We start from the raw sequence: 24,255 nt of genomic DNA on the forward strand, positions 1-24,255 counted from the left end.
ACCAGTAACTTGCTGTAATATTATAACCAGAAGTTTCCATGTAAATACTTCCCTTTAAAAAAAAAAAAAAAAAAACGAACAAAATATTTTCACTAACATTTTTCTACTTTAAAAAATATCAACTTGGCAGGAGCAGTACCTGAAACTACTTTACTCAGTTTGAAGTTGCCAACAAGAAATACCGTGTACACCCATGTCACTAAATTCTAGGAGTATGAGACAAGAGCTGGAATACATAGTTAATAATAGGCAGCTAGCTACACTGCTTTAAAAAAAAGTTCACAAATTGATAGTTCCCTGGTTCCTAGCTAGGTGTTTGAAATTGCTACAGTATCTTCTAGGAGCAGAGCTCTGGAATTTTAAAAACCATGCCCCCAAATAAATTTAATTAAAGACTCTTAACAATTGAAAGACTTAAATAATTTCAATTAACCAGTTAAAGAATGTCCTATACTACTAAAGCTGTAATACTTAGATTTCTAACACTCTGAAAATGAAAGTTGACTCACCTGAAATAAACAGTGGGACAAGTAAATCTGATAAAATTCACTTAACTACCTTGGATAAAGATAAATATATAAAACATCCAGCATCACCATGTAAGTGTGATGGATTTTTACTGTACTTTGATGTGAATTAAAAAAAAAAAGCGGGGGGGGGAGGAGGTGAGATGAGTTGATTAAGGGAAGGGAAACCACACTGGAATTTCCCAGTACTCAAACAGTGCAGAGCAACCTCACCCACATATTCTTTCCAGAAAGTTGACACTTATGGAACAATGAAACAATAGAAACCTGAATTCATGGCACCATTTACTTCAACGATTACACTTTAATCAAGATGCTTGCATGTTGCACAGTCTCCATTTCTTTCAACAGAACTATTTCCACACATGTGTAAGTGCTACTCTTAGGCCTGCTTTTTATATTTTATTATATGAAAACTTAAAAAAGCCTTCGGAAGACTCCCGTTATAGTTACATTTTAAATTTACAATTTCATAGCAATAGGATTTACACAGAACATTGGTGATATTTTGGACTATACTTCTTTGGGGATATAGTTCACTGCACAACACAGTCAGATTCTGCCCTCCCATGACCTGTATTTCATTCCCACTAAAGTCAGTGGGAAAGTGTGTGCACTGCTCAAGACAATTTGGAAACACTAAAGCAATAGTTAGTCTGCCTGTAAGGAGACCAAATATTCTGTGTACTATATTGGAAACAGGTAATCTCAGGTATTTTCTTACCACTGAGTTTCATGTTTGGTTTGTTTTTGTTTTTTTGGTGAGGGTGTGCAGTAGCTCTCTACTCCAAACTTTTGATTAATTTTTAAAGTTTTCTCCTGCCGTTCCTATTGCATACCAATAGTGGAGCTGATCCAGTTATTCCTTTCTACACCACAAATATAATTTCAAACATTGTTGATGCGGCATGGAAAGAACAGGATAGTGGTCCAGCGTTGGCAAGACTAGAAAAGGGACACAGCTTACAAGAAACAGAACAAGTGACTTTGAAGATTCAGTTGGGGATGGCCCTTGGCACGCTTTGGTCACAGTGAGAAGTGAGCACAAAGACTTGAGTGTAAAAATGCTGACTTGCAAGCATATAGCATTCTGTTCAAACCCTGCCTGACTAACCAAATGGGAGCAGTTTCCAAACAGTAACTGAAGGGTGTGAAGGGCCAGATTTTCAAATGTATTTAGGCAACTGAGGATGCAGATAAGCATCTGGTGGGATTTTCAGAAGAATCTACACACCTATCTACATCTTTAGGCACCTAAATACCTTTAAAAATCTATCCCAAAGCCTCAAGATGTCCCACCTTAAAAGTCAAGTCACAAAATGAGCCATTCCTAGAGGACTCTGGCTGTACAAGCCCTCCTCAACGCAAGCAGCAGTACTGTTATAGGAATGCCCATCTTAAGCAGTGATCAGCAGTACCAAATATTCTCAGTACAGTTTGTGAAGGATTTTAACAAAGGAAAAATTAGAGTTATACCTACAACTATCCATTTGATTTGGTTTGTGGCTTCTTTAAACCTTTAGGTCTCCCATAGTACATCATGTGTGTCTCTACAGTGTCTAGTATCTCACTGTTGATTCGCAGGACATCTGGATCAGTCTGATTGTTTTCTTTGATGTCATACAAGTGCTGCAAGCCACCTTCTTCAATTAACATGCTACAGTACCTGGCAGCTGAAATGAAAGAGAGTGTGTGCATCTTTATTAGGGACTTTGCCAAGAGAGTGTCAAAATGACAACTTACATTAGGAGAAAGTGTTAACTAATCCAGTTATCCTGCCTCTGACTTCAGCCAATATTTAGACTACATAATTAGTGATGCAGTTAAATTGACATGCACAATATTACATAGGATTTTAAATAGTACTCAGCATTGGATTGACTGTTCCCATTTATGACGACTTTAATGATGGCAGAATAATGCAAACACCAAGTGCTTTTGGAAATACCACCCTTAGAGTAGAGTAATAACATTGTTAAGTATAGAGGGGAGGGTCAACATTTTTCAGATTACCTGGAACAGGATTTTGAATCAAACTAGTTTTTATTAAAAACAGCTTGTTACAATGTTTTGAGTCATTGAATGTAATGGGACTACTGTTTAATATCCAAAATAAACCCTATATGAATAAGAGATCAGCAAAGAATGACAAACTTTGAAGTACTTATCCAACAAGCTTATGAGTGAAAATGCGAACCATCCAATTTCATATTAAAAGATTAAACTGTAAAGTTGAATACATACGAGTTTTACAGCAGACATGCTGCATGGCCCACACTGCCCACAGCTGAACCCCCGATATTGTGAAGCAGTCAAGTAATGGATAGAAAGGACTAAGGGATCTATGGGTTAAAAAGAGAAATATATTTGGCAAAGTCATGGTGATACTGGATACCTTTATTTCAGAGTAACTATGCTGTCTCTGCACGTTAAGCTTCAGGTATTCTCATACACATTGTTGGATTCTGCATTAAATATTAAACACCCCAGAAATCAAGTGTGGCAGTCAAAAAAGTGACTAAAGAGGGAGGCTGTGTATCAAAAGGGATAGGAAAGTACTACTGAAGACACTGTAATACCATTATTACATTATTATGGAAGTCAATGGTAGACCCTCCTCTGGAATACTGTGGCTAGTTCTAGTCACTCTCTAATAGCAGCAGCAATAAAAGTATTTCATAAGCAATTATCTTCCAGAACTCATGGAGGATTGGTGAGGACCCAGGGAATTACAGAACAGTCAGCCTAACTTTGACACCTGGAAAGATACTGAAATTAATTATTAAACAATAGATTTGTAAACACAGAGGGAACAACAGGGTAAGTAAATGCCCTGTAAAAGTAAATTTGACAAGAACAAAGTGTGCCAAACCAATTTAATTCCCCTGTTTGACATAATTTCTGGTGTAGCGGATATGGGGGGAAGCAGACATGATACATCTTGATTTTATATTAAGGCTTTTGACACAGTCCCATGTGACATTCTCATAAAAAAAAGCGAAGGAAATGTGATCTAGATGTGGTCACAGTTGCAAAAAAGACTAATATTCTGGGCTGAATTAATGGAAGTGTCACACAGACTCAGACTTTAAGGCCAGAAGGGATTATCATGATCATCTACTCTGACGTCCTGCAGGCCACAGAACCTCAACCATCCACTCCTGTAATAGAGTTCTAACCTCTGGTTGAGTTACTGAAGTCTTCAAATCATGAGGTAAAGACTGGAGTTACAGAGAACGTAGGCCATATGTAGGACACAGAAGGTAAGGCTATTACACTTAGGACTGGTGAGGCCTCAGCTGCAGTACTGTGTTCAGTTTTAGGCACCACACTTTAGAAAGATATGGACTATTTGGAGAGTGTCAAGAGAAGAGCAACAAAAATTATGTAAGGTTTAGAAAATCTGACCTATGAGGAAAGGTTAAAAAAAACTGGACATATTTAGTCTTGAGAAAAGAAGACAGAGGAGGGACCTGAGAATAGTCTTCAAATATGTTAAAGGCTGTTATAATGAGGACGGTGATCAGTTGTTCTACATGTCCATGAAGGTAGGATAAGTAGTAATGGACTTAATCTACAGTAAAGGAGATTTAGGTTAGATAGGAAAAACTTGGATAGTTCAAGCTCTGAAATAGGCTTTCAAGGGAGGTTGTAGAATCCCCATCATCAGAGGTCTTTAAGAACGGATTAGACAAACATTTGTTGGGGTGGTCTAGTTTACTTGGTCCTACCTCAGCACATGGGGCTGGACTAGATGACTGCTCAAGGTCCCTTCTAGCCATACATTTATAGGATTCTGTAAATAGGTAAGAAGTGATGAGAGGCATGGAAAGACTTCCATACAGAAAGAGATTGGGATTGTTTAGTTTAGATCATAGATGAACAAGAAGGGATAAAGATATATAAAATAATTAATAGCATATGGGAAAAAAAAAAATCACATTCCCATGTATACTCTAAATAAGAAAAAAGGGGACAAAACTGAAAGCCATTAATACTAATTCAAGGAAAATTAAAAAAAAACAAAAAACACCTCAACAAGAGTAACCTATGGAACTCATTCATGAGAGGCTAATGCCTTGGCAGGATTTATAAAGCTTTAAGACAGCCATATGGCTAATGGGAGCAGCCACAATTACATTAGGTTGTGGTTGTTTATATTATTTTAAAAAGAGAAAGCCACATGCTTCAGGATTTAAGCCAATTTCTAACGGACAGAAGTTAGGCAAAAACATCCTTTAACAGCCCAATTGTTCTATAAATTTTCAGCTCGGGGTATCTTGCAACTTCCTCTAAAACATCTGGAAGTACTGGGCACTCTCACAGAGGATACTAGACTATAAACCACCAGTGTAAAGCAGCATAGCAATTTATATGCTCCTTAAAAAAAAGGCTTGGGATGTTGAAGTCATAGGTGCAGGACCCAAATCTGGTTCCAGTGAATGGTATTTGTTATTTTAGCTGGTTAGAACTACTCAGAACAGTATTTCAGCAGGCTCCAAAATGGCTTTCCTCCCCTACACAAACATGTCCAAGAGATCTGCCACAAAAGCAGCATTCCATGCAGGAGAACATTTAGGGTGAAGAGGTTAGCAGCAGGACTACAATAAGTACACAAACTTCAGAAACAGTACAAGAGTTAATATCGTCAAGACATTATTCCAAATTCGTTACCTGTAGGCAACCAATGCTATCATCTTACATTTTGGTGCTGGCCACTTCAAAATGGTTGAATGCTGTAAAGAGACAAAACTAAATATTATAATATTTACAGTAAACAGTGCAAGCACTGTACTAGAATAAAACTAGGGTATCAGTTTTAGCCAGCGTACCAGTTGTTCAATCAGAGATTTTCTTTGGGTTTGACTCAGTGACCAGGCCTGCTCTCCTCTAGATAGTAAATTAGCAATAATCCCAGCTGAAAAGAAACTGACTTCTATCTCAGCACTACACAATAATTCACTAAGACAGTCTATGAAGTCCTTCCACATTAGTTTAGACTGAAGCTCTCTCACTTCTGCTACATTGTTCTGTAAGACAGAATAGGTGAAAAAAAATCAGTGTGCACAAGATAAACAGCCTATACAACATTAATAAGCATTACGATAAGTAAATAATTTTTTTCTGAAGGATGATGGGCCTTATACCTCCCATTTTCTATCACAACACAGTTGTTTCTCTGAAAGCTTCAATACCTGAAAATCAAACTGAAGCAAAAAAAACCACACACCACCAAACCCTGACCTACAGTTCATATTTTGTTACATTAGTTAATTTTGAGTCCAATCCAGAATTTAAGAAGAGTTTTGCCATCGAGTTCAGCAGTAGCAGAATTGGACCTTTATCTTTTTTTGGGTACTTGTACTCATTTCACTTGCCCCCCTAACCTCTGCAGAAGTATTGAGGGAAATGCATTGACTACTGAATGGTTGTTCCTATTTTAATCCATGTACTGTAAACTGGTTTTCAGAAAATCATCAGTGTAATGTAAAAGTGATGCTGAGAAACTTAGTGCCTAAGGATACAAGCTGATACTCTTAAATTTTAAGGGAGAAAATCTCTTTTTACTAAATGAAGTTAACATGCCCTCCAGGTATTTCCTAACTATGTTAAATAGAAGAAAGCAATAGAAAACTAATGTTTCTTTTGAAACAGAGCTTGATTTTGATCTTACCAGAAGGCCAAGAACTTTATGTTGTATAGATGAATCAGATGGAAAACACTGTGAAGACAAACAAAGGTAATCATTAAATAGAGTTTCAATGTATGCTAGCAATCTACCACAATCAGTCACACCCTCACCTCTAAAACTCTCATGAAGAGTTCTAACCCTTGGTTGTCAATGAAGTGCCTACACGTGGTAGGGGATTCATCAGTGAGATTCCAAAGCGCACTAAGGGTAAACATGAAAGTAGTATCTACTTCATTCAAATTTGTTTTCTGTTCAACTATTTCAAGAAGTTCCTGTAAAGGAAAAAGCAAAAAATGAGGTGTTAGATTTTGGTTTTGAGTCTCGTTGCAGACATTAGTAATAATTCGTATCGATATTGTGAAAGCACCAAAAGACCTTAAGCCCAATCACACTCTGTGCTGTACAAATGTGGGTTGCTCAGAACTGAGTCATTTCTCACATGATGTTGGTTTAATACCTGGTAATAAAGAATGTCACAGAGATGTGCAACTCACCCCCACAACGACGTAGAGCTCTGCACTAAGTTGGGCTGTTTGCTCAGATGAAAGCTGCAAGTAAATAATGTCACATTAGTATCTGAAATATCTGTTGGAAATTAGGAAACAGAAGTTTTAACGTTTCCAAATTTAAGTCACATACCTTCAAAGCTAGAATAGAGCTTATATTCACCGCCATCCTCTGCATATTTTGATTTTCATGGTTACACAGCCACTGCATAACAAGTTTGGCAGCTTCAAACCTAGATTATGACAGCAGAGTGTAAGTTATACAACATTTAAATTTCATCTTGCATCTCAGACTCTAGGGTTCTCATATTGACCTCTGGAAACTGAAGGAAACATGCTTAGTTTCCAAAGGATAGAAAAGCACAAGCCTATTTTTTGCATATCCTCCCCCACCCCCAAAAATGGGCAATAACAAAGACTAATTTAGAGCAGCCTTTGATCAGGCGACAAGCAAGATACTAAGAAGGATCCAATAGTTTTAAAAGGTTATCTAAAAAATGAGTAAGTGAGCAACAGTAAATAACTCATTATTAATGCATGAGTGAGGCCTTTTGTTACTAAGAGGAGAACTACCAGCAAACGCCCTCTCCCCATCTGAAGAAAGGTTTCCCTTTCTTCCTGTCAGAGAAAAGAATCCTCCACTTGCACCTTCTGCTTCCTTCACCCCATTCCTCCCTCCAGGCAGTCAACTGCCAATGTCATCCATGGAGAGACAAGGTGGGTGAAGTAATATCTTTTATAGGACCAACTTCTGCTGGTGAGAGACAACAGCTTTCAAGCTACACAGAACTCTTCTTCAGGAAGACATGAGAAAGAGCTCTGTGTAGTTCGAAAGCTGGTCTCTCGCACCAACAGTTGTTCCAATAAAAGATATTACCTCGCTCACCTTGTCTCTCTACTGTCCTGGGACCGCCATGGCTACCAAAACGCTGCACACAACGTCATCAATAGTGTATTAACACCATTGCCAGATAAGAAAGATCACTGAAGTCAAATACAAGACAACTGCCTATCATAGAATCATAGAATATCAGGGTTGGAAGGGACCTCAGGAGGTCATCTAGTCCAACCCCCTGCTCAAAGCAGGACCAATCCCCAATTTTTGCCCCAGATCCCTAAATGGCCCCCTCAAGGACTGAACTCACAACCCTGGCTTTAGCAGGCCAATGCTAAAACCACTGAGCTATCCCTCCCCCCGCCTCCAGCAGAGGAACATGTCCAGGGAGCTAGAAACCTTGAAGTGTTGGCCCTTCCAAAGTCAACAGGAATTTTGCCATTGACGTCAATTGGGCCAAGATTTTTCTGCCAGTCTGATCTCTCATCAGCTTTGTACAAATGTAACACCATCAGCTTCAGTGGAGTTACTTGCAGTTTATGAGACTGTAAGCAAAAATCAGGCCCTAGGAAGCAAATCTAAAATTTCTGAATGACAATTCAGAAGTCTAGTTAATTGAGGAGCCCCAAAAGAAATTTAAAGATGAAAGTTATGATAAAAAAAAAAGAGAGAAAATCAAACTTTTGTTCCAAATATTTGATATGCTGCTTGACATCCTATTTCAATTTACTGGGTTGTCACTTACCTGTTAAATGGAACATCTTGAAGGATCCTGACACTAGATAGCAGAAGGAGGCAATTCTTCTGCAGCTGTTTGTGGGGGGAGAAAAAGATTCTATGAAGTTAAAGAAGCTCTCTCTTATATTTTATTTTATAATTTTGCAGTTCACTAATCATTAGGGAACCATGTATCGTATTATTAGACACAAATAATTAAACAAGGAAAGGACGGACTTGAGATACCATAAACAAAATCTTAAACAATGTAAAGGCTTCTGCAGTACAGATAATGCAATCTCCCCTACAAGTATGATATTAATGAGTCCAGTTTTGTTTCTTAACTTTATCGTATAAGGAGGTTTTTGGAGTGGGGAGGATGTTAATCGTATCTTGCTGTGCGATTTTTTAAATTAGTATTCAAAGAAGTCTAAGAATTGGACCTCTTTGTAAAATCTCAATCCAAGTCCCCACTACCAGCTTTAACCTCTCTCCTCGAGCGTCAGGATCAGCTGCATGAATCAGTGCTGCAAGAAAGGCAGACTATTACCATCCTACAAGATTACAGTTGGCTGTATCACAGCTTTGGATCTAAAGCATTTCCTTAACAGCCTTTGCTATCAGCATGGACTGGATACAAGGAAAGCACATGAATATTGCTGCCCCTAACCATTACTTAGTGTGTGCTATCTCATAATAATGTAAGAGGGGCATACAGGGTCAGACCAATTATCCATCTAGCCCAGCATCCTGTCTTCTGACAGTGGCCAATGCCAGTGGCTTCAAAGAGACAACAGAAAAAGCAATTATTGCGTGATCCATCCCCTTTCATCCAGTTCCAGCTTCTGGCAGTCAGAGGTTTAGGGATGCCAAGAGCATGAGGTTGTGACCATGATCTTGGCTAATAGCCAGTGATAGACTTATCCTCCATGGACTTATCAAATTCTTTTTTAACCCAATCAGACTTTTGGGTTTCACAATGTCCCCTGGCAATGAGTTCCACAGGTTGACTGTCTGTTATGTGAAGAAGTACTTCCATTTGTTTGTTTTAAAACTACTGCCTATTAATTTATTGGTTATGTGAAAGGGTAAATAATTCCCTATTCAAACCATTTATAGACCTCTATCATATCCCCTCTTAGCCCTGGTCTACACTAGGACTTTAGGTCGAATTTAGCAGCGTTAAGTCAATGTAAACCTGCACCCGTCCACACAATGAAGCCCTTTATTTCGACTTAAAGGGCTCTTAAAATCGATTTCCTTACTCCACCCCTGACAAGTGGATTAGCGCTTAAATCGACGTTGCCGGCTCGAATTTGGGGTACTGTGGACACAATTCGATGGTATTGGCCTCCGGGAGCTATCCCAGAGTGCTCCATTATGACCGCTCTGGACAGCACTCTCAACTCAGATGCACTGGCCAGGTAGACAGGAAAAGAACCGCGAACTTTTGAATCTCATTTCCTGTTTGGCCAGCATGGAAAGCTGCAGGTGACCATGCAGAGCTCATCAGCACAGGTGACCATGATGGAGTCCCAGAATCGCAAAAGAGCTCCAGCATGGACCGAACGGGAGGTACGGGATCTGATCGCTGTTTGGGGAGAGGAATCCGTGCTATCAGAACTCCGTTCCAGTTTTCGAAATGCCAAAACCTTTGCGAAAATCTCCCAGGGCATGAAGGACAGAGGCCATAACAGGGACCCGAAGCAGTGCCGCGTGAAACTGAAGGAGCTGAGGCAAGCCTACCAGAAAACCAGAGAGGCGAACAGCTGCTCTGGGTCAGAGCCCCAAACATGCCGCTTCTATGATGAGCTGCATGCCATTTGAGGGGGTTCAGCCACCACTACCCCAGCCGTGTTGTTTGACTCCTTCAATGGAGATGGAGGCAATACGGAAGCAGGTTTTGGGGACGAAGAAGATGATGATGATGAGGAGGTTGTAGATAGCTCACAGCAAGCAAGCGGAGAAACCGGTTTTCCCGACAGCCAGGAACTGTTTCTCACCCTAGACCTGGAGCCAGTACCTCCCGAACCCACCAGAGGCTGCCTCCTGGACCCAGCAGGCGGAGAAGGGACCTCTGGTGAGTGCACCTTTTAAAATACTATACATGGTTTAAAAGCAAGCATGTGAAAGGGTTACTTTGCCCTGGCATTTGCGGTTCTCCTAGATGTAGTCCTAAAGCCTTTGCAAAAGGTTTCTGGGGAGGGCAGCCTTATTGCGTCCTTCATGGTAGGACACTTTACCACTCCAGGCCAGTAACACGTACTCGGGAATCATTGTAGAACAAAGCATTGCAGTGTATGTTTGCTGGCATTCAAACAACATCCGTTCTTTATCTCTCTGTGTTATCCTCAGGAGAGTGAGATATAATTCATGGTCACCTGGTTGAAATAGAGTGCTTTTCTTCAGGGGACACTCAGAGGAGCCCATTCCTGCTGGGCTGTTTGCCTGTGGCTAAACAGAAATGTTCCCCGCTGTTAGCCACAGGGAGGGGGGAAGGTTGAGGGGGTAGTCACGCGGTGGGAGGAGGCAAAATGCGACCTTGTAACGAAAGCACATGTGCTATGTATGTAATGTTAACAGCAAGGTTTACCCTGAAAGAGTGTAGCCACTGTTTTATAAAATGTGTCTTTTTAAATACCGCTGTCCCTTTTTTTTTCTCCACCAGCTGCATGTGTTTCAATGATCACAGGATCTTCTCCTTCCCAGAGGCTAGTGAAGCTTAGAAAGAAAAAAAAACGCACTCGCGATGAAATGTTCTCCGAGTTCATGCTGTCCTCCCACACTGACAGAGCACAGACGAACGCGTGGAGGCAAATAATGTCAGAGTGCAGGAAAGCACAAAATGACCAGGAGGAGAGGTGGCGGGCTGAAGAGAGTAAGTGGCGGGCGGAAGAGAGGGCTGAAGCTCAAATGTAGCGGCAGCGTGATGAGAGGAGGCAGGATTCAATGCTGAGGCTGCTGCAGGACCAAACCAGTATGCTCCAGTGTATGGTTGAGCTGCAGCAAAGGCAGCTGGAGCACAGACTGCCACTGCAGCCCCTCTGTAACCAACCGCCCTCCTCCCCAAGTTCCATAGCCTCCACACCCAGACGCCCAAGAACGCGGTGGGGGGGCCTCCGGCCAACCAGCCACTCCACCACAGAGGATTGCCCCAAAAAAAGAAGGCTGTCATTCAATAAATTTTAAAGTTGTAAACTTTTAAAGTGCTGTGCTTAAAGTGCTGTGTGGCATTTTCCTTCCCTCCTCCACCACCCCTCCTGGGCTACCTTGGTAGTCATCCCCCTATTTGTGTGATGAATGAATAAAGAATGCATGAATGTGAAGCAACAATGACTTTATTGCCTCTGCAAGCAGTGATTGAAGGGAGGAGGGGCGGGTGGTTAGTTTACAGGGAAGTAGAGTGAACCAAGGGGCGGGGGGTTTCATCAAGGAGAAACAAACAGAACTTTCACACCGTAGCCTGGCCAGTCATGAAACTGGTTTTCAAAGCTTCTCTGATGCGTACCGCGCCCTCCTGTGCTCTTCTAACCGCCCTGGTGTCTGGCTGCGCGTAACCAGCAGCCAGGCGATTTGCCTCAACCTCCCACCCCGCCATAAACGTCTCCCCCTTACTCTCACAGATATTGTGGAGCACACAGCAAGCAGTAATAACAGTGGGAATATTGGTTTCGCTGAGGTCTAAGCGAGTCAGTAAACTGCGCCAGCGCGCCTTTAAACATCCAAATGCACATTCTACCACCATTCTGCGCTTGCTCAGCCTGTAGTTGAACAGCTCCTGACTACTGTCCAGGCTGCCTGTGTACAGCTTCATGAGCCATGGAATTAAGGGGTAGGCTGGGTCCCCAAGGATACATATAGGCATTTCAACATCCCCAACAGTTATTTTCTGGTCTGGGAAGAAAGTCCCTTCCTGCAGCTTTTGAAACAGACCAGAGTTCCTGAAGATGCGAGCATCATGCACCTTTCCCGGCCATCCCACGTTGATGTTGGTGAAACGTCCCTTGTGATCCACCAGAGCTTGCAGCACTATCGAAAAGTACCCCTTGCAGTTTATGTACTCGGTGGCTTGGTGCTCTGGTGCCAAGATAGGGATATGGGTTCCGTCTATGGCCCCACCCCAGTTAGGGAATCCCATTGCAGCAAAGCCATCCACTATGACCTGCACATTTCCCAGGGTCACTACCCTTGATATCAGCAGATCTTTGATTGCGTGGGCTACTTGCATCACAGCAGCCCCCACAGTAGATTTGCCCACTCCAAATTGATTCCCAACTGACCGGTAGCTGTCTGGCGTTGCAAGCTTCCACAGGGCTATCGCCACTCGCTTCTCAACTGTGAGGGCTGCTCTCATCTTGGTATTCATGCGCCTCAGGGCAGGGGAAAGCAAGTCACAAAGTTCCATGAAAGTGCCCTTACGCATGCGAAAGTTTCGCAGCCACTGGGAATCGTCCCAGACCTGCAACACTATGCAGTCCCACCAGTCTGTGCTTGTTTCCCGAGCCCAGAATCGGCGTTCCACAGCATGAACCTGCCCCATTAGCACCATGATGCATGCATTGGCAGGGCCCATGCTTTCAGAGAAATCTGTGTCCATGTCCTGATCACTCACGTGACCGCGCTGACGTCGCCTCCTCACCCGGCATCGCTTTGCCAGGTTCTGGTGCTGCATATACTGCTGGATAATGCGTGTGGTGTTTAATGTGCTCCTAATTGCCAAAGTGAGCTGAGCGGCCTCCATGCTTGCCTTGGTATGGCGTCCGCACAGAAAAAAGGCGCGGAACGATTGTCTGCCGTTGCTCTGACGGAGGGAGGGGCGACTGATGACACGGCTTACAGGGTTGGCTTCAGGGAGCTAAAATCAACAAAGGGGGTGCCTGTACATCAAGGAGTATTTCAGGCAGGACTTCACGGAGGGTTCCAATAAGAAATGGTGCACCTAAGTTATCGTTCTTATTGGAACAAGGAGGTTAGCCTGGCCTCTGATTGATACATGGCTAGATTTACCTCGCTGCACCTTCTCTGTGAGTGACTGCAGTGTGACCTATAGGAATGAGTCCCCTAGACAGGGGAGGAGGCAAATGAGTACAAAACAAATCTGGTCTATTTCTTGTTTTGACCCACTCCATCTATCTTTTACATCTTTGGCTGGCAGCAGACGGTGCAGAAGGACTGCATGCCATCCACATCTCATGGCTGCTCGGCAGAAGATGGTACAGTACGACTGCTAGCCATCCTCATCTCTTGCCTGCCTGGCAGAAGATGGTACAATATGACTGCTAGCAATCCTCATCTCTTGCCTGCCTGGCAGAAGATGGTACAGTACGACTGCTAGCAGTCCGTATCGCCTGCTCGCTCACCATAAGACAGTTCAATAGGACTGACTGCAGGTCTAAAGAGAATGACCTGGTCAAGTCACTACAAATTTAGTCCCTGCGCCCATGTCTACCCAGGCGCTCCCAGCCAACGTGGCCAGGAGCACCTCGGACACGACGAGGACGACTACCAGTCGTATTGCACCGTCTGCTGCCAGAAGGCAATGGGTTGCTGCTACTGTGCAGCAAAGCCGTACCGCGTCTGCCAGCACCCAGGAGACATAGGGTGACGGTTACCTGAGCGGGCTCCATGCTTGCAGTGGTATGGTGTCTGCACAGGTAACTCAGGAAAAAAGGCGCGAAATGATTGTCTGCCCTTGCTTTCACGGAGGGAGGGAGGGAACGGGGGCCTGACGATATGTACCCAGAACCACCCGCAACAATGTTTTAGCCCCATCAGGCATTGGGATCTCAACCCAGAATTCCAATGGGCAGCAGAGACTGCGGGAACTGTGGGATAGCTACCCACAGTGCAACGCTCCGGAAGTCGACTCTAGCCTCGGTACTGTGGAAGCGCTCCGCCGAGTTAATGCACTTAGAGCATTTTCTGTGGGGACACACACACTCGAATATATAAAACCGATTTCTAAAAAACCGACTTCTATAAATTCGACCTGATTTCGTAGTGTAGACATACCCTTAGTCATCTCTTTTCCAAGCTGAACAATCTCAGTCTTTTACATTTCTCCTCATATGGAAGCTGTTTCATACCCGTAATCATTTTTGTTGCCCTTTTCCACTTCTAATATTTCTTTTTTTGAGATGGGGCAACCAGAACTGCACACAGTACTCAAGGTGTGGGTGTACCATTGATTTATATTGTGGCATTATGATATTTGCTCTCTTATTAGCTATCCCTTTCCTAATGGTTACTAGCATTGTTAGCTTTTTTGACTTCTGAGAGGATAGGAGTAAATCGGAGATCTCAAGCTACCACAATTCAGTTATCTACACAGAGCGCACTACCCATCAGTCCTGGATGTGGAATGACAAGTATTGGAAACTGCTATTTCTTGTCTCTGAACAGAAACTAAAAAAATCAAATTGCTGTGGAGGAAATAATGACTGAATTTGTGCCAGACCAATTTCACCTGCTTGCTCAAAGACAAGCTTCTAATAATTCTCTTTAAGTTATGCCAATACTAAAATGCATCTCAGGCCTCATGACAGCAAGAATACTGCAAGACTCTTTATACAGCAAGAGAGATTTCTACATTGTACAGAGGACAGCTAGCTTGAAAGGTAACTCTGATGAGTAAATATCTACTAATTATACCTGTTTCCAGTACAGTACTTAAAATACCTGTCACTGCTTCAATATTTCCCTAGCTGTGAACGATGCCCATGTCTCAGTGAGAATTGAGATTTTAGTTATGATGTAGCTCCACATTTGATTGCATAGAAAAGCAGGAGACTTTCAGCGGTGATGCAAGCAGAGTTTTTTGTTGTTTGTTCTTCTTTAAAATTCAGGAGTAATTTTACGGCACTTTACCACTTACACCAATTCACAAATATTGGTTAAGAATAATAGAACATGCTTTATAACACATTTGTCAGTATCCTGACTTTCCCAGGAGTCCAACCTGCATTTCCTGTATTTTCATACGAGCAAGGTGACAGTTTTCTATGTATTTCAGACTACTTATTCTCGATTTACTCTTCTGTGTAATTAAGTGTACTCATTATACTATATTGACATATAAGAAGTCTGCTAATACAGAGCAAAGATGAAACATGACAAGGCAAGATTAACACTGTAGAGGAATCTGAATGTTAAAATTAATGGCATACATAATTTATAAATAGTAAAACAAAAAAGAAAATTGTTAAGCTGCACGAGAGTAGAGAGAGCACCAGTCGTCCAACCTTAGTGTTGGCCTCTACTGATGTAAACCAGAAGAGAGAAATTAGGGGAAAAACCCCACAGATTCTACAAATCTAGTCTTTTCTGCTAATCATGGCATTTCATTTAATTTAAAACCTTAATACATCAATACTGATGAAGCCCTCTCAGAGCAGAAACATGCTTGTTCTGTCTTCATATTATAGCCCTCCTTGTCAGGAGAAGCGAATTAAAATTGTGCTCCCTGCCCTTTTACCTGTTGTTGTTCAGGAAAGTTTTCCACAGCTTTGAGTAGTAAATGGATCACATCGGACAGCAGACGAACAGGCATGCCAGCAGACAGACCCTGTCTAGTTAAGTTAAGAGAACACGCACTAGCAGTTAACTGCACTGCCAAGTCCAAGGGGTGATTTCTCATTCCAATAATCACAAGCTGAAATAGAAAAGTTATGTTCACGTAATAAGATCTCATATTTCTAATTCTGTAAGCCAGTCACAATACTGCATTGTACAAGTTATGATGCACTTCTGATTATGATTACTGAATCTTTTAAATGGTTTTTAACCAAAAGCAACAGGTATACCCAGCAGTGCACCCTCTTAGCAGCACAGTAGGATTGTAATAGCGATCAACAATTCTATTCTGTAATCATACCTCTAAGAGAAGGGTGTGAGTTTTTCCTATTTCATGATATGTCCTACTATCCACAGGATGTGAAAGGACGGTGACCCAAACTAAATTTGGGGGGAGTTGGAGGTGATATTATTGTGAACAGGGGGAACACTTTGGGGAAGAGGCAGAATCTATGACTGCACCTGATGGCATCTGACTGAAAAAGCTACAGCCAGTCCATCATGTTGCAGTCACAATCCTAAATGGAGGAAACAAACAAAGCATCAACTCCCCATTTAAATCCAAATCCATGTAAGGGTATTGGCCCTAATCTCTAAAGTTCTGGAAGGGAGAAGCATGAACTCTCTTCAAATCCATCTCTTCCTTTGTTCCCTGCTGTGACAGTTATGATCAACAGGAAAGGAGATTATGGCACCTGGGTTACTCCTGCAAGTGTACTTCTGAAATAACCCCACTCAGCATACTAGCTAACTCAAGGGAAGGGAGAAGAGTCTGTACCTGATGAGTTACAGGTTTTTATACACATATACCTAGATACAACAAATATGCTGATATTTACTCTCACCAGCAATTCATTTTTACCTTTAAGATTTCAGGCTTAGTTATTCTCATAAAACACGTCTGGGTGAAGAGACGAAAGAAAGCCTCCTTCACAAAGTATGACCGTTCACTGTAACGCTTCAAAGCTTCAGAAATCTGAATCTCATTTGCTCCTCCCGATACCTGGGGACATAAAACAGTTAATACACTGATGTTTAATTGGAAAATTTCACGTTACCTTTGACCAGTTGGATCTTTTGAAATGGTGCAAATAAATTAGTCTTATCCAAAACCCTTCAAAATATAACGTTACAATGAGCAAGCTGTCATCTAGCTATAATAGGGGTGGGTAAACTTTTTGGCCTGAGGGACACATCTGGGTTCGGAGTGCAGGAGGGGGCTCCAGGCTGGATCAGGGGGTTGAGATGCAGGGGGGTGCAGGCTCTGGGCTGGGGCTAGGGATGAAGGGTTTGGGGTCCATGAGGGTGCTCTGGGCTGGGACTGAGGGGTTCAGAGGGTGGGAGAGGGATCAGGGCTGGGGCAGGGGATTGGGACGCAGGCTCCGGGTGGCACTTATCTCAAGCAGCTGGCACTTGGGCTGGGGGCAGTGTATGGAGTCCCTGGTTGCCCCTACACGTAGGAGATGGAGCGGGGACAGGCCACTGCTTCCAGGAGCTGTACAGAGCCTGGCTTCTGGGAGCCGCCCAGCGGGAGCTTGAAGGCCGGATTAAAAGATCTGATGGACCATAGTTTGCCCACCCCTGAGCTATAACTCACATGTAGTAATCTAAGAATATACTTTGAAAATTTTCCAGATAAATTCTTTGCATTGTGACAGTGCCTTCTGTTCAAAGATCTCAATCCTGAGCTCTGTCCAGAGCCAGAGAAATAGTTCAGCTACAACACAGCAGTTTGTTAGTGCTCCATATTGGTGACAAATGCATCTAGGCAAGACCACTAAACAAAACTGATCCCACCTCACCTCAGTTGCCTGTCTCAATTCAATTTTTTGCTCATTTTAACTTTGGGTGGCAGAACAGAGCTGGGCAAACACTAGTAGCGTTAATCTACAACTTCTTTTGTCTTTTTCATTGACTTAATCAACTTTATTTTAATTTTTTTTTTCCATCTCTGATATTCAACAAGCTCAACTGTTAACTGCACAAACTGTTTTGACCTTTATTAGATTTAGTCTCAAAGTTACTTTCATTAGGAGGACAGGATTAGTCAGAGAGAAGTGGGGCAAAGAAGAGCCAAATAACGTATCTTTGCTCCTCTTCCTGAACTCTTTCTTTGCCCCAATGGGAGTAGGATTCAGAGTTCCTGGCTCTACTTCCTACACTCAACACAGTAGATCACAGTCCTTTTGCATGCAAATGTGTAATTTTTATTTTTTTAAACTCAAACCTTCAAGTTTCCTTCTCCCGAAAGGAAATCAGAGTAGCCAGCATCAGTAGCAAGTAGTCCCACAAACTGCATTGCAGGTCGCTGTTTGACAAATGCTTCTACAGCTTCATCAGTAATGTATTTACTGCCAGAAATGTCCAAAGACACTAGGTGAGGTAGGATGTCTTTCTGCTCTAGTAAAGAGACTGGTATGTCAGATGTAAACTGCTGATCGTCCGAAATATCAAGGTGGTTCAAATACTTTAGTTCTCTTATGACATCCAAGACTTCGGGCGTAGTCATTGTTAAACACTTCAAATAATGCATAGAGAGAGACTTAAGTCGATCCTTACAGGCAAGAAGTGGAGTTATGTCAGTGACAGAAGTGTTGGATATATCCAAACTTTCCAGCCTTGGAAGTGAAGCAATCTCCACTAAATCCTCATTGTGGAAGCGAACATTGGTAATGCTCAAAGTACGAAGACCAGACAATCGATTGAAGCACCTTTCATATGGATTTGTTAAGGAAAGTCTTAAGGAGTCCAGTACAAGGCACTGAAGATTTTGCTGGATCCACTTATTGCTACCAAGTCCGCTTACAATATCTGCAATAGAAATGTCTGCATTCATCCCTGTAGCATCAAGTTCTATTAGCTTATGATGGCAGAATGCTTTTCTGAAAGATAGTGCAGATATTTTTGCTTTCCGGATGCAAGCTTGTTTCAAGCGCATTTGGTTACCTCGGAAAATGCCCACAGTTCCATCATTCAGCAGCTCTATTGGGAAACAGCAATAAGTCTGTTACAGCAGACAGCAACATAATGGAACAATAGAAAGGGCTCCTATTTCGTCCCTCATGTTCAGTACACTTTAGCTAACTGAGAAGAAAAAATGGAAGAAATCGAGAACGTAAAACAATTCTGGAATCCCCACATACTGTACATATGAGCCTCAATTTAAAATTATGGAGCAAGTCCCTGTCCCTGCTGCCAGGACACTAGTGAGAACTGACCCAGCGTGTCCTAAATGTAAAGCTGCAGTTGCCAGCTGTGCCCACTGCTGGTGGACTCTTTCTGCATTAGGATTTTGAAAGGAGCTGTTTCTCCTTCCTCATGTTTTTAATCCTCAAACAGGCTTATGGCAGTGAACTGATAAAGTGTTATAGCCTTCCTCATAATAAACACACGTATTACATCCTGAACATGTATGTGGCAAGGAATACATTCTTTGACATTGGACGCAGGGCAGCTCACCTTTGTGGGCTTGGTGGAAACACTGTTATTAAATATATTAAAATGTGCTAAACTCTCTATTCTGACTAAAAATCTTATTATGTTCTATACTGTTCATTATACAATAAGTATTTCAGAGTAAAAACATACTATAACTTGAAGTACAAACTCCCTGATGCTCTACTTTCACGTTAAATGGTATTTATATACACACTGATATTCCACCTTGTTAGAGACCTAACAGAACCATAAAAATTCCTCCTTAAAGGTCACAACTGTGTACTTGTGAGAAGAGCAAGAGAAAGGGGAAACAATAAGATAACGGTCTTTTAGCTGTCCCTCAAATTCAAGCATCCACTGGTGGTTAGCTTTTCAATCACATCTTTCCAAGAGTTCCTTTACAAATACAGCATACGTAGATTTTCAACCCTATACTTATATCCTAGTAAATCAGGACACCATTTCTACAGGAAAACAGATTATGGGTACAGTCAGGACTATGTTAAAAATGTCAGAATTATCATGTATGGTACATATTTTAACATGACCATTTTAAAATGATCAGGCAGCATTTAAATCCACAAGCCTCAATTATTTGTGAAAGGGGGGAAAAGATTTGTTAAGATTAGTTTAAGTTGTTCTTTAAATTAGGAAGTACGGTATGACATTTAAACATTTGTTGGAATGCATTTCTTATCATTTCAGCCATGGTGTGCACTTTATCCATGATGTTAACCAATGAAACATCAAGAAAAAACACAACCAGCAAGCAAAAGCAAAGATGAGACAGAATTCTCAGGGTTAGTCTGGAAGAGATGATGTTAGGATTTTTAGTTACAGATTTGTTGCGTAAATCACCGGAATGTTTTGTGCACTACTTTTTCCTAGTGCTTTCCTCAATCTAGCTTTAATTGTCCCAACTGAAGGGCCTTCCACCCTTAAAAGATGATTCCACATCCTATGTTTTCATTTTCTTAATTTCATCCCATTACTTATAAGTATTTAATGTCACAAAACCTATGACAAGAAGTACCTGGGAACTGTATGAAGGTTATTAAAGCATACAAAAAACCCCCCCGCAATGTCCTCCTTTTGTAAGATAATTGTCTTTCCTAAAACATCTAAACCAAAAATAATTTAACAGTCAAAAATCTCCATCTCAACCAGCAGGCTGACATACACTTTGAACAATGATGACAAGACCGAACCTTGTCGTACATTATGCTTTTGTGCTACCTTAAATAATTCCCTTCCATCCTTGGTAGCTGCTGTCTTTAGTTGTGTACTGTGACACTCTGGGAGATAAAATGGAATGTACAATTTGACACAAATTTGTTTTGTGAACCCCAATTTGATTATAACCTCACAATAGCATTGTACATTGATAGGCTCAAAACCAATGAGTATGGCTGAGAGACCCAGCGCTAGGAACAATGATCAGTTCCTACCCAAACCCAGAGGCCTTAGAAGCACAAGGGACTCACTGGCTGGCTCAAGATACCATACACAGGGGTCTGTTCAGAGAGGAGGACTAGGCTAGCTTGTGACATATTTTACCTGAACTTTGCCAACAGGGAAAAATATACAAGTAACTATAAATTAGTTAACCTGAAATGAACCAGTTCATCAGTAAGTCACAGGGTGACAACATAACTTGCTTTCCTTACTGCAGTCAATATACAATACTTAAATATACCAAATCTGGTAATTATTCCCAAGCTTTTATACATAAATCTTATTCCCACAACTTCTCATTCAAGAGAAATGAGTTTGGGGGCAAGGTAAAAAGAACAAACTTTCTGAAGGTGGTGGTGATTAGATTGCCAGATGAAATATGAGGTGAAAAAGAAAGTGTGAGATGGTATTATTCCAAGATTTCAGATGTTAAAAATACAACTCAAATGACTAAAGTGCCCGACATCCAGCTTTTCCACCAGATTTACACTTGCTGATCCCAAGTCTTACCATGAAATGCCATAGTCTGCAGCAATCGATCAGCTACTTCTTGGGGAAGTCTTTCAGATTCTTTCAAGCACAGTGTTCCATCTTGCCTCTCAGTACAAAACTTCTCTAGGTCAGCAGTCAGCGCTTTCAAAGAGATGTCAAGTAAAGAGTATGGAGATGCCTCAGCCTGTTATAAGCAAATAAAAAACCCTGCACGTATTAATAAGACATTAATCAAATTACAACCAACCAAAACACTTTCACGATTAACTGAGGTTAAACCAAAGTATTCCAGCTCCACTATCAACCTGATATAGCTCAATACATATCACAATGGGCGAGCATTACAGAGATTGAGACAGCAACCTATTATGGTAGACCTCAGACTCCAAGGAACCAAACCTGCAAGCCCTCCACACCTTGACATCAATAGAAATTTTATGAAAAGGTCCTGCAGGCCCAGACTCGAAACCGAAAATTCTCTTGCTGCGTAGCCATGAGAGCATCCAGTTAGGCGTACGCTGTGATTGTGGATGCTCCTCCAGGTAAGTTGTCAGACAGAATAAACTGCATATTAATACAGGCCAGAGACATCCTCATTCCACCCCTATTTCAAATGCATGGATCTCCCACCCTGAACAGTCTACTTCAACTTAGTTTAGTGTGATAGGAATGTGTGACGTGCAGAAGTCAGGATTTCAAGGGACGGCTACCGTGGGCACACGTGTAACAGCTCCAGCTCACCCCACACTTTAGCAGAGCGAATGATCCCCTTTTTTAAAGGGTGGCAATCAGCGCGGGTGCTTTAGTCCAGCTACACCCCCGAATCTCCCAGAGGCCTGATTCCCAGGGGAGGAGTTTGATTCAGACAGTAACGGACCAGCCTCGAATCCAGTGACTCTCGGGCACGCTCGTGCTCCACAGCCCTACACAGAGCGACCCCCGCGGGGATCCCTGGCCCCCTCCGCGCGGGGACTCGGACCCGAAGGGAGAGCGCCCCCCTCCCGCCGCGCCCCCCATGCCCGCCCGGCTCCAGGGCCGCCCCGCACCTGGACGGCGGGGCAGTCGCTGCAGATGGGCGGCGGCGCCCGCTGCCGGTTCTGGACGTGCAGGAACCGCACCATGGCGGGCCAGGCAGGCGGCGGCGCCCGCGCCAGGGGCTCGGGCCTGCGCAGCAGAGACACCCCCCGCCCCAGCCCTCTTCGCGCCTCTTCCTCCGCCCAGCGGGGCGCTCGGGGCCACCAGCCTCGCTGCCGGGAAAGCCGGGAGCCCAGCCGGGCCACAGCGCAGGCGCCGACCCGCTCGCTTCCGGGGCGGGGCTGCCCGAGCTCGGGGCAGGGAACACGGTCGAGCTCAGAGCTATGGATGGGGCGAAGCCGGAAGGAGGGGGGGTCAGCTACGCTTCCCGCCCTGTGCCGCGTGGCCTTAGGAACTCGCCTCGTCCTTCCCCTTCCCACGCTCGTACGGGCCTTCTTCTGGGAGGAAGCAGGGGGGTTATGGCCTCCTTGAGTCCTGACGCCCCGCTACCTGTCTGGTCACTTACCGCTGCAGAGCGTGGTCTTCACTGCGGGATATCGCCAAACCCCTAACGGCGCAGCGTGCTAAAATACACCACCCAAGCCCGTTACCTTTATGACAGGTTTCAGAGTAGCAGCCCTGTTCGTCTGTATCCGCAAAAAGAAAAGGAGGACGGGGTAGTCGCTGAGGTGCCACAGGTTGTGCTAACTTTATATTGCTTTCTCCCTGATTTCTGTTTTTCCAGCCGAACGAGCTCAGTAGTGCCAACGCTCATGCTTTTGGCTGGATGCTCATAATTACTGTTTTCCTTAAAAGGCCTCAGCTCCTAAAGCCATGGGGACAGGTGATGATTTCAACTTTTAGTGTTAAAGAAAAGTAAGTTTTGAGCCTGTGTGACTGTAGAGAAAGCTTCAAAATGTGACCCTAGTGCCACAAGGGCTTAAAACGCAGAAGGCAAATAAAAAGAACACTATTATTTTTACATAATCTTATGATTTTTAAAGCCCATTTCATGATTTTGAAGAGCTTGACTCATGATTTTTTAACATACTAAGAGCTTAATTTAAAATATAGTTTTATAACTACCACAGCTACAAGGGAAGATGGATTCTTCCCATTCTGCACCTGTAACACCTGCCTCCTAAAAAGATTTTACAGATAAAATTATGCCCTTAGTGACTCATGCATCCTCATTGCCTTGAGGTTGCCTGGACTGGTACAAATAAATGGAACTTCCTAAACAATTCTGTTGCTAAAGCACATGAGGGAATAGAATTGAGCTCCCTCTACCTTAGCTGTATCAGGTCTAGAGGACTAAATAGGAATAAAAAGAAGAAAAGCTTATCAACACAGTGACTAGATAAAAGTCTGATTACACACAAACAGTAGATGCAGTGGGCTCAAATTCTCCTCCTACATAGACTGGTGTAAAACAAAAGGTTACTGTGAGCCCTTAGAGTTAACAGTTTACAAAAAGGAAAAACTCCATTATAAAGAAGTAGAATCAAATCCACAGAGTAAGAAATCCATAATCACTTACCTGAAACATAGCAGAACAGAGTCACACTTAAAATAAGCATACCTTTGGGCACCAGACTAAAAGCTAAATATTTTGGGCATCTGAGAAGGACATATATAAAAACCACACAATCTGGAGCAGGGGTGGTTCTCAAACTTATTTGATTGGGGCTCCCTCTTCATGTCATCACTTTTCATAGCAGATAACACCCCATTGCCACCCTTACTTCTGCACTGCTGGTGCCACCCTGTGGCTGACAGCCAGAGTCCCACCAACTCCAAGTGAGGGACTGAGGGCGGGGAAGGAGAGCCTGAGCAGCAGGGCTCTAGCTGTCCCCATCTCCCAGCTGCACCTCGCCTTTCTGCACAAGCCCCAGCCACCCAAGGCTGACAGCCAGAGCTCTTTAAAAAACAAACAAAAAAACCCTACACAGCTCAGACCTCCCTTGACACATTCCTGCTCCTCCCTTGGAAACCATTCCCTAGTTT

The 24,255-nt window shown here is 42.8% G+C and overlaps 1 protein-coding gene across 3 annotated transcripts; it reads right to left on the reverse strand.

Moving 5' to 3' along the window:
• Window positions 1–799: 799 nt before the first annotated feature.
• Window positions 800–22,518, reverse strand: LOC311524733 (protein zyg-11 homolog B-like). Of its 3 annotated transcripts, none has more exons than XM_084636140.1 (14): window positions 22,281–22,518; window positions 21,253–21,418; window positions 18,077–18,831; window positions 16,712–16,852; window positions 15,752–15,928; window positions 8,306–8,370; window positions 6,859–6,958; window positions 6,714–6,767; window positions 6,330–6,491; window positions 6,202–6,249; window positions 5,360–5,557; window positions 5,202–5,263; window positions 2,772–2,869; window positions 800–2,200 (listed from the first exon to the last, which is right to left on the reverse strand). In XM_084636140.1, exons 1-14 carry the CDS (start codon window positions 22,353–22,355, stop codon window positions 2,010–2,012), a joined length of 2,292 nt encoding a protein of 763 aa, XP_084492266.1. In that variant the 5' UTR covers window positions 22,356–22,518; the 3' UTR covers window positions 800–2,009. The 3 variants fall into 3 exon arrangements, with proteins under 3 accessions (XP_084492266.1, XP_084492267.1, XP_084492268.1); XM_084636141.1 differs by having other exon boundaries at window positions 2,044–2,200; window positions 5,230–5,263; XM_084636142.1 differs by lacking the exons at window positions 800–2,200; window positions 2,772–2,869 and adding an exon at window positions 2,876–4,323 and having other exon boundaries at window positions 5,230–5,263.
• Window positions 22,519–24,255: the final 1,737 nt, after the last annotated feature.

This window comes from Lepidochelys olivacea (assembly GCF_965140295.1).
Source record: "Lepidochelys olivacea isolate rLepOli2 genome assembly, chromosome: 8".
Taxonomy (NCBI): domain Eukaryota; kingdom Metazoa; phylum Chordata; order Testudines; family Cheloniidae; genus Lepidochelys; species Lepidochelys olivacea.